General features: G+C 56.7%; 1 protein-coding gene and 1 non-coding gene across 2 annotated transcripts; both read left to right on the forward strand.

Annotated features, from left to right (window-relative positions):
- Positions 1 to 3,588: 3,588 nt before the first annotated feature.
- LOC116856350 lies at positions 3,589 to 3,695 on the forward strand. Its single transcript, XR_004380555.1, has one exon. It is a non-coding gene; the product is annotated as a U6 spliceosomal RNA (small nuclear RNA).
- Positions 3,696 to 4,485: 790 nt separating this feature from the next.
- On the forward strand, positions 4,486 to 17,369 carry LOC116856220. The gene is made up of 11 exons (XM_032839541.1): positions 4,486 to 4,597; positions 7,628 to 8,193; positions 8,683 to 8,806; positions 9,785 to 9,877; positions 10,500 to 10,600; positions 12,242 to 12,334; positions 12,835 to 12,967; positions 14,422 to 14,535; positions 14,708 to 14,908; positions 15,353 to 15,477; positions 17,006 to 17,369. Exons 1-11 carry the CDS (start codon positions 4,586 to 4,588, stop codon positions 17,058 to 17,060), a joined length of 1,617 nt encoding a protein of 538 aa, XP_032695432.1. The 5' UTR covers positions 4,486 to 4,585; the 3' UTR covers positions 17,061 to 17,369.

Consider the following 17,369-nt stretch of genomic DNA (forward strand, 5'->3'; position numbering starts at 1 on the left):
CTTCAGCTTTCCATGAAGACACTACGGTCTTCTTAGTGCAGCAAATCTGCATCTTTCTGCCGGGACGTCAGAAGTTTTCATGGTAGGATTGTGGTCTGAGGGCACGTTTAAAACCTTGATGGACCTGGCACATGCCCCCTCCCCCAGTGCCGAGGGGACCACTTTCTGGCGCACGGGAACCATGGGGATGCACGGCAGGGTTCCCAGTCCCACCCATCCGAAGCGAGAAAAAGGGGGTGACGGTACTTTGATCCAATCTGTCTGGTGAACCTAGTAGGAAAGCTTTGGGATTTAGGTGCCAAGGGAGAGAACTGGCCTGGAGGGTTTGGGGGGACCCTCAGAGTCGTGGGGAGAGTCTCCGTCTTGAGCTCACTTGTGCTGTGGGAACGTGTAAGCAGCTGGCTCAGGTAGGGCTTTCCTGGGACCCCTCCAGGGGTGTGCCCAGCAGCGTGGAGGAGAGGGGGCATTGAGGGGAGCCTGGGGGTCCCTCCAGTGCCGTCAGGGCATGAGGAGCCAGCCAGCCAGCCCCTGGAACCAGAGGGGAGGGAGGGCAGGATGTCCTCGCAGGTGGTGGCTGTGGGCTGTGCAGGCCCTGGGGTGTCCTGTAAGGGCCTGGAGAACCCACAGGGAGGTGTTTGTGTCTCACAGCTCATCCACCAAGATTGTTCTGAACAAAATAAATGAGAACTTCTCAGTGGTTTCCGAGAAACAACAGAAAAATGGTAAGCAAAACTGAAAGTAAAACCCTTTCCTTCCTGAACAGAATGGGACCTTCGGGGATTCCCGGAGACGGTTTCACTCCGGCCTGGCAGACCCACCTTCTGGCCCCAAGAGTTTCCCAAGTCTGGAGTTTATCAGTTTACAGGAGCGAGGCATCTAGTGATGGGGGTGGTGGCTCCTCTGCTGGTCCCAAGCCCAGCTGAGGGGGTGGTTTTGTTCTTGGTTCCCCCTCCTGTCCCTGCTGGTCACCCCTTTGTCCCCACAGCCTCGCCAAGGCCCCCGAAGGTTGACCCCTTTCATCTGAACGCGTGTGAGCGCTCACACCCGGGGGTGTGGCCTGGGCAAGCACATGTGTACGGACTTCCCTTCAGGCTGTGGGAGCACCTTTCTGGTTCTGGAATCTGGATACATTCACAGCCCAAAGGTCTTTGGATCAGGAAAAATGGATCCTCTGGGAGCATCCCTCGTCCCCAGCGTTTCTCGGAGGAGCTGCTCCACAGGCTAAACCTGGGTTCCAGCACCTTCTAGCTCCAGAGTCCCAGGCATCGCCTTGTCCCGCGGCACCTGTCAGTTAGGGCCTGCCCCGTGTCGCTGTCAGGGAGTGAAGGAGGTTGTCCAGGACAAGCGCCCTGCTCGGGACAGAAGCCCTATTTTACACACACGGGGGGATATTGTGGTATGCGTGTATGGCGGTGTCCAGACCCCTGAGAACTCCGTGTATTCTGTCACCGTGTCCCGTCGTGCAGTGTGGGTACATGCGTGTTTCTGTCTCTGTGAGCAGGAAGTACTGACCACAGGGAACGGCGGCTAAGCCAGGGCGGTCCTTAGGCCGCTGTTCCAGAAACAGAGGACTGTTCTCGCGTGCCGAACGGGCCTTCATGACGAGGCCCACGGGCCTGTGCTGTGTGATCCCTTCGAGGAAAGACCGGATCCCGCTGCCTTGGTGGGGTGGGGATTTGGAGGGGCCAATGCTGTAGGGGAGCACACACTCCTCTCCACCCAGCCGGAAGGAGAATTAAAGTGACCGGAGACAGATCCACAGGAGGAAAAAACCAAAGGGTTTTGGACCCAAGTAGGAGATTAGTGAAAAGTCAACAGCTGTTTATATGGCCTCGTTGGCTCTGACTTTCCTATCTCTGGTGATGAGGCTGTCTTTTTCTTTACTGACAGGGCGCCTTTCATGGGGAGGACTTACTTTCTGCTTTCGGGGCACAGAGGAGGGTCTGAAGGACCTTCCCAAATAGCTTTCATTTAAAATAATCCACAGGCCATTTTGGTGGCCCACCCTTGGCCGCTGGAGCGTGGAGGCGTCCAGCACTGCCGGAAGTCATGCGGTGAAGCTGGGAGAGGGGGGAGGTTGCCGCTAAGGGGGTGTGTGGCAAACAGAACAACACCCCCAAGACACCGCGCACACGCCTGTTTCCACCACAAAGGGGAGCGACGGATGCCGACGGAAATGAGGCTGCTGGTGGAGCACCTCACAGAGGGACCCAGCCTGGGAGGCCGGGGGGCGTGCGGCCATCACGGGGTCCTTCACAGGGGGAAACTGAGGCAGAGCCGAGAGCGGATGTAAGCTGGGAGTTGCTGGGTCTGCAGCCTGGAGGAAAGGCTCCGTGAGCCACGAGGGCAGGCAGCATCTGGAAGGGGGGAACACAGGAAACGGAGGGGGGACACACCCCAGAGACACCCCAGCCAGAACTCTGACTGCACAGCAGAAGCACAGGAAGCTTGTGCGGTTGGGCCTCTCTGCGTACAGTAATTTGTTACAGAAGCAGCAGGACACTCCTACGGGCTGTGTGGGGTCCAGGTAGGAAACCCCCAATGTGTCCTAGGGGCTTCCTGGCTAACGGCTGACAACTGTCATCTGGGGGAGGTAGAGCCGAGTTTCCATGTTGGATGTGGAAGGCAGGGCTGGCCTGTCAGTTCAGAGCCCAGAGGGGGCACCGTTAGGTCACTGCGGCTGGGGAGCGGGTGTCCAGAGGGAGAAAGGTGGCACTGGCCCACACTGGACAGAAGCCGCTCCAGGGTCTGGGCGATGCTGCGGGTGGCAGGGTCCAGTGTGGCCTCCTGGGCAGTGAGCGCTTCCAAGGAGAGAGAGGCTTTCAAGAACCACAGCAGAGATCATGCCCTTGTCAGTGAGAGCGAAACCACAGCTAGAGACGGGGAGCGGGGACTTGAATCGACGTCTGCATGGCCACGTTCAACAGCATTATCCACGGGAGCTGACATGTGAAGCCGTCCAAGTGTCCATGGACGCACGAGTTCGTACAGAGGGGCAGCCCGTGCTCGCGGTGGAGTACGTCGCAGCCTTAAAAAGGAAGTAGGGTGCCTGGGTGGCTCACTCTTTGAGCCTCTGCCTTGGTTCAGGTCATGATCCCAGGGTCCTGGGATGGAGCCCTGCATCGGGCTCTGCTCAGTGGGGAGCCTGCTTCCTCCTCTCTCCCGCTCCCCCGGCTTGTGTTCCCTCTCTCGCTTTCTCTTTCTGTCAAATAAATAGATAAAATCTTAAAAAAAAAAAAAGGGGGGAGGAAATTCTGCTACAACATGGATGAAGCTTGAGGACATGGTATCAGCCACACAAGGACAAACGCCTTGTGGTTCCACCTCTGTGAGGTCCCTAGAAGGGTCAGAGTCACAGAGACAGAAAGTAGGGTGGTGGGCATCAGGGGCTGGGGTGGAGGGATGGGGGTTCCTGTTCAAAGGGGACAAGTTTTTGTTTGCAATGACCAAAAAGTTCTGGAGATGGATGGTGGGGACAATCGCACAACTTAGTTAAGGGGTGTTACGCTGAGCGCTGAATGGTCTCTTTACAAATGGTCAGAATAGTGACTAGGATGTTGTGCGTGTTTTACCATAAGTAAAAAGAGCGTTCTCATTTCAGCAGCACATACACTAAAAGTGGAAGGATACAGAGAAGATGGGCACGGCCCCTGCATGACCACGACACACAAATTCGTGAATCATTCAACATTTAAAAAAAAAAGATTTATTTACTTATTTGGGGGAAAGCACACGAGCAGGGGGAGGAGCAGACAGAGGGAGAGAGAGAAGCAGGCTCCTCACTGAGCAGAGAACCTGATGTGGGGCTCGATCCCAGGATCCTGGGACCATGACCTGAGCTGAAGGCAGAGGCTTAACCCACTGAGCCACCCAGGCGCCCAACACCTGTATTTGTAGATGCAGAGGAAGTTTCTCTGGAAGTTTCCAGCTTTCTCCTATTTATTTCTTTTGTTCGGTTGCAGGCGGGTGGGAGGGCGTCTCTAAGGCCCGCTGCAGTCGGGCACAAAGGCAGAGAGATGGACCGGCTGAAAAGAAAGGTCCTCTGGGGCAAGAAGAAACACAGGCTGGAAGAAGAAAAAGCAGACAGCGAGCTCCAACAAATCCTGCCCAGTGATGCCCAGGGGAACCGGAGGCAACAGTGCAAGTGCTGTCCTCCAAAGCTGGCGCAGTGGATCGCAGGGTTTTTGGGACGATTGCTCAGAAATAAAGGACCCCAAAATGTTTTTCATCTGACAGAAACTTCCAAAGGTAGGCGTCTTGCCTTATGTATTTCTTTTAAAGATTATTTATTTGAGAGAGAGAGTGAGCAAGAGAGAGAGTACAGCGGTGGGGGGGGGCAGGCAGAGGGAGAAGCAGGCTTCCCGCTGACCCCAGGACCCTGGGATCGCGATAAGAGCCGAAGGCAGACGCTCGAGGGACTGGGCCTCCCAGGCGTCCCTGGGTCTTACCTTTATATCTGGAGCCTTTGTCCCGTTCCTTCATGTTTTTGCTCACGTGTTTATCGTTTCGTGCAGTATTTACTGTACGTGCCAGCCTTGCAGATGTCACTCTGGGCGCCTGGAGGGGACCGGGCACAGCAAGAAGTATGCCTGGACCCCCATGGTGAGCGGGGCTGCTCGCTGGCCCCTCCACCCACCATGCAGCAGGCCGTGGGTGTGGGCGGCTGAGCCCAGGGGGCTCTGACTCGGTGTGGGGGGAGCAGAAGGACTGAAGCCCAGTGAAGAGGCCCGTAGTCACCACACCTGTGAGAAGCACCTCCCGGTGGCAAAGCTGGCAAAACCAAGGTTCAGGGTGGTGGGGCTCTTTGCCTGGGGACCCGCAGCCACTGAGAAGGTCACGGTTCCGATGCGGGCTGGCAGAGCGGGCTCCGGCTTGAGCCCCAGGCTAGGGCTACAGGAGTGAGTGAAGAGGGGTCCGGGGTGGGGCTGGAGCTGTGTGCGGGGCGTCTGTGTCTGAGCCGTGTTTGTGTCCCCGTGACCCAGTGTGGGTCTGTGCCCAGAGAAGCTCGCTGAATGACCTTGAGTGCAATGGCAGGGCTGGGGCTGGGCCGCTTATGAAAGCTCTGGTCCGCTGTGGGTTTGTGGGAGGAGCTGGGACCTCGACAATCTGGGGAATATTTTTCTGAGGGGCAAATGTTTCAGCTTTTCCCTGAGGCCGGGGGGAGGTTGCAGAATGGCCCTGGGAGCGTGGGGTCATGGGGCCATAAGATGTCACCAGCTCCTTTCCGTCTCTGGCACCAGGCATTGTCATTCAAGAGGGGACAAGTGTTTACCAGTTGGTTCACAAGCGATGGCATCTTTGAGGGTCCCCCCCCATCCTCGCTTGCCCTGTGCCTGGTGACATCAGGGCAACCTTACCAGGATGGTCACTGTTCAGGGGCATTTCACTTTCGTTCTCTGGCCAGCTGTTGCCGGCACCTCGTGTTGCTGGCCTGTGATGCCAGGAGATGGGCTGGTGGCCGGGAGCAGCCAAGCTGTGCTCGGCTCAACGGGCCTGCCTGGGACACTGGTGGACACAACAGCGGCCCCCACCCCCACATCTGCCTTTGCCTGCCTGACCATGCCCCCCAGTATCCTTGCTAAAGAAACGGTACCAATGCAGCCATGTTTCCACAAAGCCCGGGAGGTCTCAGGGCTTTGTAAGATCAGCTCTTTTGTTTTTGGGTAGGGGGATGACGGCCTCCCACCCAGAAAACAGCCAGGTTGGTGCAAGATAAACAGGGGCCCCATGTTGGAGGGAGGGAGCAAGCGGGTTCTAGAGGAGTGAGTGCTGTCCTGGGGAAATAGTGCGGGAGCAGTTTTCAGGAGTCACACTAAAAATATAAGAGACAGGTGAAATTAATTTCAGTAATATACTTTATTTAGCCCAATATAGCTAACATAGTATTTCAGCATGTTTCAACTTTCCATCAGTATTAGAATCAAGATATTTAAAATTGTTCTCTCCCCCTGCCCCGCCCCCACTAAGTCTTTGAATTCTGCTGTGTGGTCTACACTGACAACAGTTAAGTTTGCACATTTCAAGGGCTCAGTAACCACGTGGGGCTTGGGGCTGCCGTGTTGGACGGTGGGGCTCTGGAAGGAAAGGGAAGGATGTCCGAGCAGCCCTCTAGATGAAACCACAGAGGTTGCCGCACTTACAGTTCCTAGTGTTGAGTCAAGCTAATTAATTACTAGCAGCAAGGAGCTGTCTATGAGATGGGATAGGGACTCAAAATAATTACATGCGTGGAAGGCCATCCTGTTTGGATTCAAAATAATTTCCATCCCATACTCCACTCCTCCTCAATTCTTTGTATTATTATAAGTTCAGATGTTTTCACTGAGAGACCCAATGAACTAGGGACTTAAGATAAAGCAAGATAAAATTTGCTTCTCTCATGGAAGATTTGAGTGGGTGGTTCGGGGCTTCTCAGGGCTCAGAGACCCAGACCTCTCCATTGTATTCCTTCATTATCCTCCACATGGGGTTCCTGTCTCATGGCCCAGAATGGCTGCCCCGGTCCTGGCCTCACATGTACATTCCAGCTGTCAGGAAGGAGAAATAGGAAAGGGGAGGACATCTTGCCCTTGACAACAGAAAGGCACTCTGAGCCGCAACTTGGAATATAACTGCCCTCTCACTTTGAAATTTCCAGGAGAAGTTAAAGCTCAAAAATGCCCTTTCAAGTTAAAGTCCAGAAGAATTGGTGTGTAAGTGTTCAAATGCTTTGGACAACCCTGCCCACCAATTCCTCCTTTGGTGTTGAGTCTCACTGGACCAGCCTCCTGCAGCTACAGGCTGGAGAGTCATGGTGGGGTTCCTCTGGGATCCAAAGCAGAATCCTTCCCTTCCCGTCTCTCCCTCTGGGCACAGCAGGAGGCCCAGGACCAGCACCATTAACACCTCCTGGGCACCTGTCAGAAATGCACATTCCAGGGCACCTGGGTGGCTCAGAGGGTTTAAGTGTCTGCCTTTGGCTCAGGTCATGATCTCCAGGTCCTGGGATGGAGCCCCTTGTGGGGGCTCAGCAGGGAGTCTGCTTCTCCCTTTCCCTCTGCCTCTCCCCCTGCTTGTGCTCACTCTCTCTCCCTCTCTGTCTCTATATCTTTTTTAAATGAATAAATAAAATCTTAAAAAAAAGAAAAAAGAAAGAAAGAAATGCACATTCCAGTCTGGGTTGTGATCCTGATGTGCATTCCTTCTGAGAACCCCTTGCTAGAACATTTTCCACTAAGTCTGCTGGACCTCCCTCTCTGGCCCTCTGGTGGGGAAAATGCTTCTGCTGTCTCTGTGTTGGGTTAGCAGGCCCACAGCTGAGGAAGACATGGACCATGCAGGGCCTTGGGAGCTTACAGGTTCTCGGGAAGAAACTGCGGGTGTTAGGTTTTTCTGCTCCAGAGGCGATACTGGAAGCCCACAGGTCTTCTGCAATCATTGTAATAAGCCTGTGGCCTTCTGATCTTGACTGGCCACGAGGCGCTTCTTTCCCAAAGGCTCTTGAAACCTTCTCCGGGTCTTCTTGCTGGTCCCTGGATGGATGGGTTCCGTACAGCCCACCCCCACCCAACTCCAGGGCACCCCTCCCCCTCCCGGATCCACAGTTCTTCCAGGCACCCTGCTGAGCCGTTCTTTTGCTCTCTTTCTTCCAGGCTTCCTGGAGTTGGTCCAGGATGGGCAGTTCTGGGAGGCCTGCCAGACCATCTCCACGTTGGAGGAGGAAGGGCAGGACTGCAGCCCCCAGTATGAGGCTGTGGCCCGGAGCATGTGGCAGGTTGTCCAGCAGGCTCTGGACGGCACTGGGCCCAGCCGGGAGCTGGAGCAGAAGCTCCAGGCGGTGCTGGCCACTGTGGAGTGGACACAGGACCAGCATGAAAGGTGGAAGGCCAGTGCCCCCCAGGACGGCGGAGTGGCCACCTGGGCCGGTCAGCTGAATAAGTTACTGAGAAATGATGCTGAGACCCGAGTGCCCACCCTGGGCCCCAAGGACCAGCTGGACCTGTACCTGGAGAAGCTAGACAAGGCAGTGAGACAGGGCCTGGCGTCCCCACGGGCGAGCCGGTTGGGGACCTGCCTCTGGGAGGTCTACAGGACTTACTTCCACGAGGTTCTCCTCGGCCGCCTCTCCAAGCTCACTCAGTCCTGCGGCACTGACTTGAAAAGCTGTCAGGTCCTGTACACCTGGGGCAAGACCAACTTGTTCGAGCAGCCTGGGTGAGTCCTCTTGGGGGATCTTGGGGTGCTAGGGAGGCCACTGCTCTGGGGGAGGCCCTCGGGCCAGAGCTGTGGTCCACGGAGAGCATTCAGAGGAGCCTCGGGGGCGGGGCCGGTGGTCGGAGAAGGGCGGACGCAGCTGGCCTTGGGGACAGCGTGTGCACAGGCCTGTGTTCGTGCATGCCTGTGTGTCTGTTGTGTGGTGTACATATGGGTGTTTAGTGCATTGGGGTGTGTGTGTGTGTGTGTGTGTGTGTGAGACCGCCGACTTGTTGACAGCAACAGAGCCTCTCCCTCCCACTTCTCAACCCCGGCTGCCCTCTCCAGTCACGGGGCTTGTGCAGGGCTGGGGGATGGGCAGCACAGGCTGGGGAGGGGGCAAGGCCCGGCCTGGGGTGCCCTGCCCTTAGCACCGAGCTGTTCTCCACGCCACCGCCCCTCCGCCAACCTGGCTCAGCTCTTGGTCCCTCATGGCTCCTTCTAACCCAGCAGGGAGACACTTGCAAAAGGGCGCCGGACCTCCCGGGAGCCCGTGGCTGGGCATCTCCTGGACCCCCTGATGTTTGTTACTTGGATGTCCCAAATGCAGCAGATGCTGGTAGGGCTGATCCAGGTAAATGGGTCCAGCAGCATCTGTCACCCAGAGGCCTCCTCGTCCCGCATCTGGGGCCCAGCAGGCAGAGGCTGGGCCAGGGTGGCCCTGGGTGGGGGGCTGCAGGAGTGGTGGTTGAGCACCGTCATGTGGGAGGTAACAGTGGCTGGGGCTCCGAGGTGGGAGGAGCATCATCTAGCAGGCCCCTAGGGAGAGCGCCTGACTGGAGGTCTCTGCCTTGACCAGTGAGGACCGTCTGGCTTCTTCCATACCAGCGGCTCCAGAGCAGGGCCAGTGAGCCCCGGGTGGAAAGCCGGCCGCCCCAAGGTGGGTGCATGTGGTGAATCCACGGCAGGCGCAAGGAGGACTGGAGGGGACAGCGCACTCTCCAGCTGTGATCGCTTTTAACCAACGTGATCTCCTGTACCAGTGCTCCTGGTCTTGGCACAGACGTGTCATGAGTCCTGGGGACCGGTGGAAGAGATGTTCAGGATACATGGAAGCCCTTTGCCTTTCTTAGCTCATGGACTGAGAGACAAAGCTTTACGATGGTGCCACAAAGAATCGGTATCGATTTAGCTGGAACTTTCCAGTAACTGGTATATAAGTGTCTGGCCTTTTCCTTGGCTGCGAACTCAGGGCTCTGTCTCCTCGAAGCCCCTGGGTTTTGAGGCCCCTTGTCCTTTGTGGTTCCCCCCAAAACTGTGGAGTTGCAGTCTGGGCTGAATGAAGGAAGACAGGTCTTAGCATTCCCTGTTCTCCCACACCCCATCTGTCAAGGGATGTGCTGTGTGTTGGAGGGCTGGAGGCTGTGAAAGAGGAGGTTTACTCGGAACTGGGTCCCTCGGGGTTGGGTGGATTTCAGGCCGCTGGCCGACGGTCCCTGGGCTGGCTCCGGTTCTCACCCTCTCCCCCGTCCTCAGCTGGGGACTGGATCTGGTGTGCCCCAGAGAGGAATGGGGGTGGGGACAGAAGTTGCTTTTACTGTTTTCTGGGCAGGAAGAGTTGAGAAAGCATCTAGACAGAGTCCTGTTCTATGATCTGAAAAAGTGGGCCCAGTGTTCCCACCCAACGTTTCTCGACATTTTCCAGGTACGCACCTGTCTGCACCCTCCCAGCCTGCCACACGGGGTCGTTGGCCCCTTCCTGAGCACCTGGCCTGGTGAGGGGGGATGACTGACAGGTGCAGCAAGGTTGGGCGGCAGGGTGGAGGGCGGGCTCCGGGCATTGAAGCATCAGAGTCTGAGGGGCCCCAGGGCAGGGCTGCTGGGCATATCCTCTGGGGAGGGGCCCCTTCCTGGAATGTCTCAACTCACAGTCTTGCTTGGGCCTCAGGTAGGACCTGCACTGGGATCGCTATCTGAGGACGCCTTAGAGAGAGGGTGGAGCCCTATTGGGGTAAAGGATGTTCGGCCCAGGAGCAGGAGAGGCCACCAGCGTGTGTGGTGATGGTGAAGGGAGGGACATGGTGGAGGGTTCAAGGGAGAGGCCTGGCAAGATGGGGGGGGGTGGAAGGGGTAGTGAGGGCCCAGTGGGAGGAGTCTGCTCTGTGCCACCTGCAGAGTGGCACAGGTGTTGGGGCAGCCTGTGCATGCCAGCCCTTCCTGCAAGAACAGTGTCAGTCACGTTGAGGGGGGACACAGTCTCCTGGGGTCCACTGGCTGTGTGACAGGTTCCTGGGTCCCCCTGAGAGCCCACTTGCTTTGACTGACAGCTGCTGGAAGAAAGCATGAATGCAGTACACCCCATGGGACTACCTATCAGTAGCCAGGTGCAAGGGATGGTTCTGGAAAAATTTTCAGACTTTCTGAAAAGGTAAGTGAAAAGGTGGTCCTTGCTCAGAGAAGAAGGCATGGGAGGCTGGGTCCACAGAACCCCAGTTCGAGTGCTGCCCCAGCCTCTGACCACTGAATGCCAGGTGCTTGGCCAGTTCCCAAAGCAGGGGAACGTTCAAGCATCAGCTTTGGGTGCTCCCAGTCTGGCTGGCTTCACTTCCCGCCGTGGCTCTAGAAATGTCCCATGGCGGCACTGTCTGACATGGGGCCTCTGGCCTCGTGTGGCCATCGAGCTAGTTCCATGGAGACACCACGGTTAAATTTTATTTAATTTTAATTAGTTGACCTTTATTTTTTATTATTATTATTATTTTTTTAAACAATTTTTTTTTAGAGATTTTATTTATTTATTTGACAGGCAGAGATCACAAGTAGGCAGACAGGCAGGCAGAGAGAGAGGAAGGGAAGCAGGCTCCCCGCTGAGCAGAGAGCCCAATGCGGGGCTTGATCCCAGGACCCTGAGACATGACCTGAGCCGAAGGCAGAGGCCTAAACCACTGAGCCACCCAGGCGCCCCAATTAGTTGACCTTTAAACACCACACTGGGCTGTGGCTCCCATACTGGGCAGCAGGACTAGGATTAGGGGGAAGCGCAGGAGGGGAGTCATGAATGTACAGGGTTGAATTCTGTCCTTATTTAAAATTTGGTGGTTTGCTCATGATGGATGCTTTGGACTGATTTTGAATTTTTAAAAATATTTCATTCAAATATTATCTCGGTTACGGATCCTGGCCAGGGACCCAGTGGATGACCAGCCTCCCTGTTTCCTCTGCTTTTCACCATCAGACCCCTGCACCACACACCCGGCTCTGCCCTGGCCTCAGGGTTTGGGTGGGGACCATGCCTCTTTCCTGCCGGGCTGGGGCTGGGGGGGTCCGTGTTGTGGGCTCCCCATCTCAGACTGAGCACTGTGTAGACCACATCTCGAGGCGTCTCTCTCTGGGGCCTTCAGAGAAGCTGTGTTCACCTACGATGGGCTCCATTACAGGCGGACATGAAGCAGGTTACTTAAGAGAGACCAAACTGGATTTTTCAGTAAATCCAGCCAGGTTTTAAATGTTTAAGAAAATGTGGCCAGTGGCCAGGTTGATCTGTGTTATTGGGACTCAGACAAGTGAGGGTGCCCTTTTTTTCCTGTCTTTGGGGAGGAGTGTGCTGTCCCTGATCCTCTCCCTGTTCTCTGTTGTAAGGGAGCTTCAGAGGCCCATCCCAGGCCTGGGGGTGCCAGCCTCCCCTTCCTGAGAGCTTAGCACCCCCAGGCCTCACCCCGACTTTCTGGGTGGAGGGCCAGCCTGGCTCCGGGAGCACTGCCTCCCCTCCTTCCCCTTCCTTCACTGCGGGGGTGGGGGCGGGCGCAGCTCTCAAATACAGCATTCGCGGCAGTTCCCACGTCCACAGGGAAAAACCACTCCCGTCTTGTTCTGGAAGCATCTACCACTAACGGTCACCGAGAGCATTAAATGAAAAGGTCCTTAGGAAGCATCTGGCTGCAGGGTCTGACAGCTGGGGTGTGGTCACCCACATGTGTGATTCTGCTAGGGAGGCAGCAGTGAAATGGGGAGGGAGCAAGTCCTCGGGGCCGGGCTGGGGGCAGGGACTCATCTCCATTCGCCACTGCAGCTACCAGAAGAAGGCTATCGGCTTCATCCAGCAGAACGCGGTTGCTGGGGCCTTCCCAGAGGTGCACGTGCTGGCAAACTGCAGCATCCTCAGGTGCGTGCGGGTGCGGCCCGCGTGTGGGCGGGGCTAGTGGGCGTGTCGGGGTGTGGCCGGTGTGGGCGTTGTCAGTGGCTGTGTTGGAGGGCGGAGAGCGGGTGTGGGCGGGGCTGGTGGGCGTGGCCGGGTGTGGCTGGGCGTGGGCGGCGGCAGTGGGAGCCGGCCCGCCAGGGCCCCGCCAGGGCGCAGGTCTGCGTGGACCACCTGTGAGAAGCGGGCTAACACCCCCGTGTGCGTATGGGAACGCCAGCTGTCAGTGGCCCTGGTTGCCTCTGGCAAAGGAGTCTCCCACCGTACCTTCGGCATTTTAAGCCACGTAGATACAACAGTCTGTCAATATGGTCAGAGAAAACAGTGGATGGGGTGGACAGCAACAGCAGCAGAAATGAGGGGGCGTCCACGAGTGCGGGGAGGGGCACCGGTGTGGGTGATGTGCAGCCTGGGGCTGTGGCAGGCTCTGGGCCAGGCCCCATGGACCCCACTGGTTGCCCCACCAGGGAAACGTGGCAGGAGCTGACCCAGAAACGCGATCCGCTGGTGGACCTGGGCCCCTATGTGCAAGGGACCATCCATGACATTGAGGACCACAGCCGGGATCACCTCCTGCCTAGAGTCAGAGCCTTGTGCCAGGTGATGCCACCCTCTGTCCCCTGCTCCCCTGAGGGGTCTTTGCTGCTCTCAGAGAACCTAGGCAGGAGGCACCTGCCTGTGTCTCCCTGGACTTGTGCCCAGCCCAGCAGAGCCTTTGTTGGGGTGACAGGGCAAGGTGCTGGTCAGGCCTCTTGCCTTCCCCATGCCATTGGAGCAGAAGGTCAGGGCCAGCTTCCTGAGTGGCTTGAGGGAGGGGCCCTGTCCCTGTGGGTGGGCTGGGACACCCAGGGCTTGGGCTCTCTGCCCCTTCTGAGGCCGTTCCCTCCTCCCTGAGGGCAACTTCCTTTGTCCCCTCTTCTTTTCTCCACCTGTGAAACCGCTCTCCTGCCAGGTCAGCTGAGGCCTGACACCTTCTCCCTCTCTCCTGATCTGGTTCTGTACCCAGGGCAGGTGGAGTCCCTTCACTATGTCCCAGAGCCTCTGCCTGCCCATCTTTGTCTCCCCTGAGCTGTGGCTGCCACATACCCCAGAGAATGCAGTCCCTGAGGAAACCCAGGGGCTGGCCCCAGAGCTGACATCTTGAGAAGGCAAGGTGGTCTCCTAGGATGTGGAAATCATGGGAGGGCATTTCTCATTCAAACTGGAGGTTCAGGGCCCTGTCCTCATGGGGCTTCCTGGGTGGAAGATAGGAGGTGGTAGCGGGCAGGTCTCCATTCCTGCAACTCTGTGCAGTGATCCATTTTCCACTGTGCCACCGGCTCCTGAGACATCTGCCATTGGATTTTCCACAGAGATTTGAGTGCCTGGGAGGACCCAGAGAGGTCATGCCCTCCCAGGAATGCTGATGTGCTGCCTTGCCTCACCCTGGGCCATGGGAGACCTTACTAATCAATCCCAGCATTCTGTTCTGCTCTGGTCCATTTGGAACCATGGGGTCCTTCTCTACACAGAGCTCCAGGCAGCCACAGCTCATGGATTGGCCTTGGCACCCTGTTTTGTAGATGAGGCGGACGAGGCTGCGGAAGGGCACTGGTGGGCGGGGATGCCAGGGGACTTCTCGGGTCCCCTGGTTAAACACCGAGTGGGCTGGCCTTGCCCCCTTTGCCCATGCCCTCTGGTGTCCACTGAGAACCAAGCAGGCCCTTGTCCCATGTCTCAGGAGGCTAATCTGGAGGCAGAAGTATCATTGAGGTCCCGTGTGAGGCCTTGGTCCTGTGGGGACCAAGGGGAGAGACCTGGGAGGACTTGGGAGGGCACCAAGAAGGAGCTCAAGTCTGGGCCGCTCCCTGGAGTTGGCGGGGGGAGGGTGGACGGAGCTTTGGGACAGTGGATGAGCCACTGGCTCCCTCCGTGTGGGCCCTTCTGGTCCGGGACTGTGCGCCCAGTGAGGAGAGGCAGGGCGCGTAAGGCTGGAGAGACTAGACAAGGGTGTGAGAGAGCGGAGCCAGCCGGGTGCCTCGGGCCTCCATGACGTCAGACCCTCCTGTCCTCAGAGTCTGCTGAAGGACCACTTCGGGCAGAAGAACAAGGGTCTGGTTGGAGCTCTGCAGTTCCCATGGCAGGGCCTGGAGGGCTGCCCCACCATGCACTCCACTGCCACGTACGAGGTAGGAGGCCAACTTGTGGGGCGGGGTGGGCACTGACTTGCCAAGAAACCAGCTAGGGTTTCCATCCGAATGGTGGTGGGGACAGGCCCCTGCTGGGCCCGGGCGAGAGGCATTTGTTTGGCAGCCCACCAGCCCCATCCACGAGGACCAGCCAGACCAGGTCCTGGGACAGCTTTCCCTCAGGCCTCTCCATCTCTTTGTTCTTTTGGGGGAGCAGAGAACCATGCGACGTTTGCACATGGTGGTCTTTGGGGAGTATGTCTGCGCCCTGGCCACCTACCTTAGGACGCTGGAGCCCAGGAAGTGGGAGGGCCTGCAGGATCAGGTGCAGACAGACACCAGGGCTCTGCACAACATCTTCACCAAGTACCGGGTGAGCCACAGGCCCCTCAGGTGGGCCAGGGGCTGTGGGGCTTTGTTCTCCCTCTCCAGATCTTGTCTCTCCTGGCCCCCTGCCTGGGCTGGGTGTGCTCTCCTCACTCAAACCACGCTCAGGCCCGCCAGCACTGGGCCTTGAATCCCACACTTGAGGCTGGGGCCTCCTGCTTTCACCGCAAAGGCTGAGAGATGGGGTCGGGGAGGTCGCAAGCTAGGGGTAGGCAGCCCCCCCTCCCCTGTCCCCCAGCCCAAGAAAGCCTCTGGGGAGCTCAGGAGGTAACGTCAGCAGCACCGGAGAACCCTGACCAGCTGTGCCGGCCCTGGGCCTGAGGGGGTAGACCCAGGGTGTGGGCCTGCACAGGGATGAGGCAGGTGGGTCCTCCTAAGAGAGGAGGCTGGGAACACAGGGCCTGGGCTCACCCAGCACCGCTCCCTGCAGGACCTCAGCTTGGCCAACCCACAGGAGCCCATCATGGAGATCTTCCAGTCCACTGAGAACAAGAGCAGGGAGACCGTGGATGACTGGCTGGCCTCCTTCCGGGACAGATTCCCAGGTTATGTGAGGTATGAGGGAGAATAAGGGGTGGGGGTGGGTAGAGAGGGGGAGGGGAAGCCTGCAAAGGTGGGGTACTGCCGGGGCCCAGGTGGGGCAAGGCCACGCCAAAGGCACAAGTCCCTAGGTACGGAGGGTCAGTCTCTGCTAGGACTGCAAACCTTAGACTGGAGTCTCACAGCTCAGTGACCCCCCATTCCCACATAGGGAAACTGAGGCCAGAGAACAAGGGTCTGGGCAAGGACTTGCCCAGAGTTCCCAACAAAATGCTGTAGGCAGGGCAGGACTGTCACCCACCTGGGGGTCTTAGGGAGGTTGGTCTCCCTGCTGCCCCCCACTCCCAGGCTTCACTGGGCAGGACCCTCAGAGTGTTTCTGTCCTGACTTGTTCTCAGAATTCCCAGAGCTCCCTGCTAGGCTGCCTAGGGGCCCCCAGAGGGAAGGGTGGGTGGGGTCTTGGAGAATCTGCTAGTGTCCCAGTTGTCCTGGAAGACAGTACTCCAGACTTCATTTGTGCACACTCACAGGTGCACAGAGGCTGTCTCACCACTCCCAGCACACAGGACCAGCCGCGCAGCTCTATGGACTTGGAGGAGGAGATCAAGGTCAAGAGAAGGTCCTGCTGCTGCTGCTGCTGCTGCTATCCCCAGCTCAGACAAGGTGACCCAGGCTGCAAGGCTCCAGGGGAGGTGGCAGGAGAGGGTCCAGCCCTGGGCAGGGTGGGGAGCCTGGTCAAGGGGCAGCCGGAGCACGATCTACTTGTTTTCAGTAGAAACAGCCTCACCTTGTGGCCTAGGCCAGCAGTTCTCAGATATTTTCATCTCAGGACCCCTTTACTCTGAACAATTACTAAACTAAAGAACCATGGGTTATGTGATTATATGTATCACATTAGAAATTAAAACCAAGATGGGCACCTGGGTGGCTCAGTGGCTTAAGAATCTGCCTTCACCTCAGGTCATGATCCCAGGGTCCTGGGATTGAGCCCCACATCGGGCTCTCTGCTCGGCAGGGAGCCTGCTTCCTCCTCTCTGTCTGCCTGCCTCTCTGCCTACTTGTGATCTCTGTCTGTCAAATAAATAAATAAAATCTTGAAAAAAACTTTAAAAAACACTAATTTAGAAATATTAATTTTAAAATAATAATAAACCCATAACATGTTAACATGACAAATAATGATTTTTAAGAGAAAAAAATTAACTATTTGCTGAAATAATAACGAACTTAATATGGGTGTTATTGTTTCATACGTTTGCAAATGGCTTTGTCTGGCTTGGTAGGAGACAGGTAGATCCTCGTGTCTGCTGCTGTGTTCAATCTGTTGTGACAGACTCTGGCTGAAGCCTGTGGGGAAGGTCCAGCCATTCATAAACTAGTTCCTATTGGGGAAGGGGAGGGTACTGTCATGCCTCTTTTAGATATTTGTTATTCTTCTTTGATACCAGACCCAAACTGGACAGGTGGTAGTTGATTAAAGATTAGGACATGGATTCTGAAAGCAGCTGGATGAGTTTTATGAACTTTGCATGCTCTGTTGTAGTAAAATCCGTTGTGGCCCGTCTTGCACTTTGAATGGCTCTTCTACCTGTATGTGAATTCGTGACATCGAGTGTTTGTCACCTGGCAAACACCAGTCCACGGAGTGACACGGATCCAGGTGTTGGCACGTTTTATCATACCTTATCCAAAAAGCACCATTGTGGATGCTGCCATCAGTTTCATCAGAAGAGTTTGTAGCAGTTGGGAATCCCAGGCTCACAGTGGAAGACACAAGTTTTCCAGAATCCTGATTTTTGCTTTGAGGTCTCAAATTTTTATCATTGGCAACAAATACTGTCTGTTGTTTACTCTGAAGCAGCCAGCCCACATCCTCCATTCTCAAGAAAATGCCGTCAACAACTGAA

The sequence above is a fragment of the Lontra canadensis genome, unplaced genomic scaffold (assembly GCF_010015895.1).
Source record: "Lontra canadensis isolate GAN:19392208 unplaced genomic scaffold, GSC_riverotter_1.0 scaffold108, whole genome shotgun sequence".
NCBI classification, from domain to species: domain Eukaryota; kingdom Metazoa; phylum Chordata; class Mammalia; order Carnivora; family Mustelidae; genus Lontra; species Lontra canadensis.

Bases quoted from the DNA above. Each gene is read 5' to 3' on its own strand.
- LOC116856220 (XM_032839541.1), top strand. The intron at 9,878-10,499 runs GTACGCACCTGT...TTTGACTGACAG, and splicing joins CGTTTCTCGACATTTTCCAG to CTGCTGGAAGAAAGCATGAA. The intron at 15,478-17,005 runs GTATGAGGGAGA...GCTCTGTTGTAG, and splicing joins AGATTCCCAGGTTATGTGAG to TAAAATCCGTTGTGGCCCGT.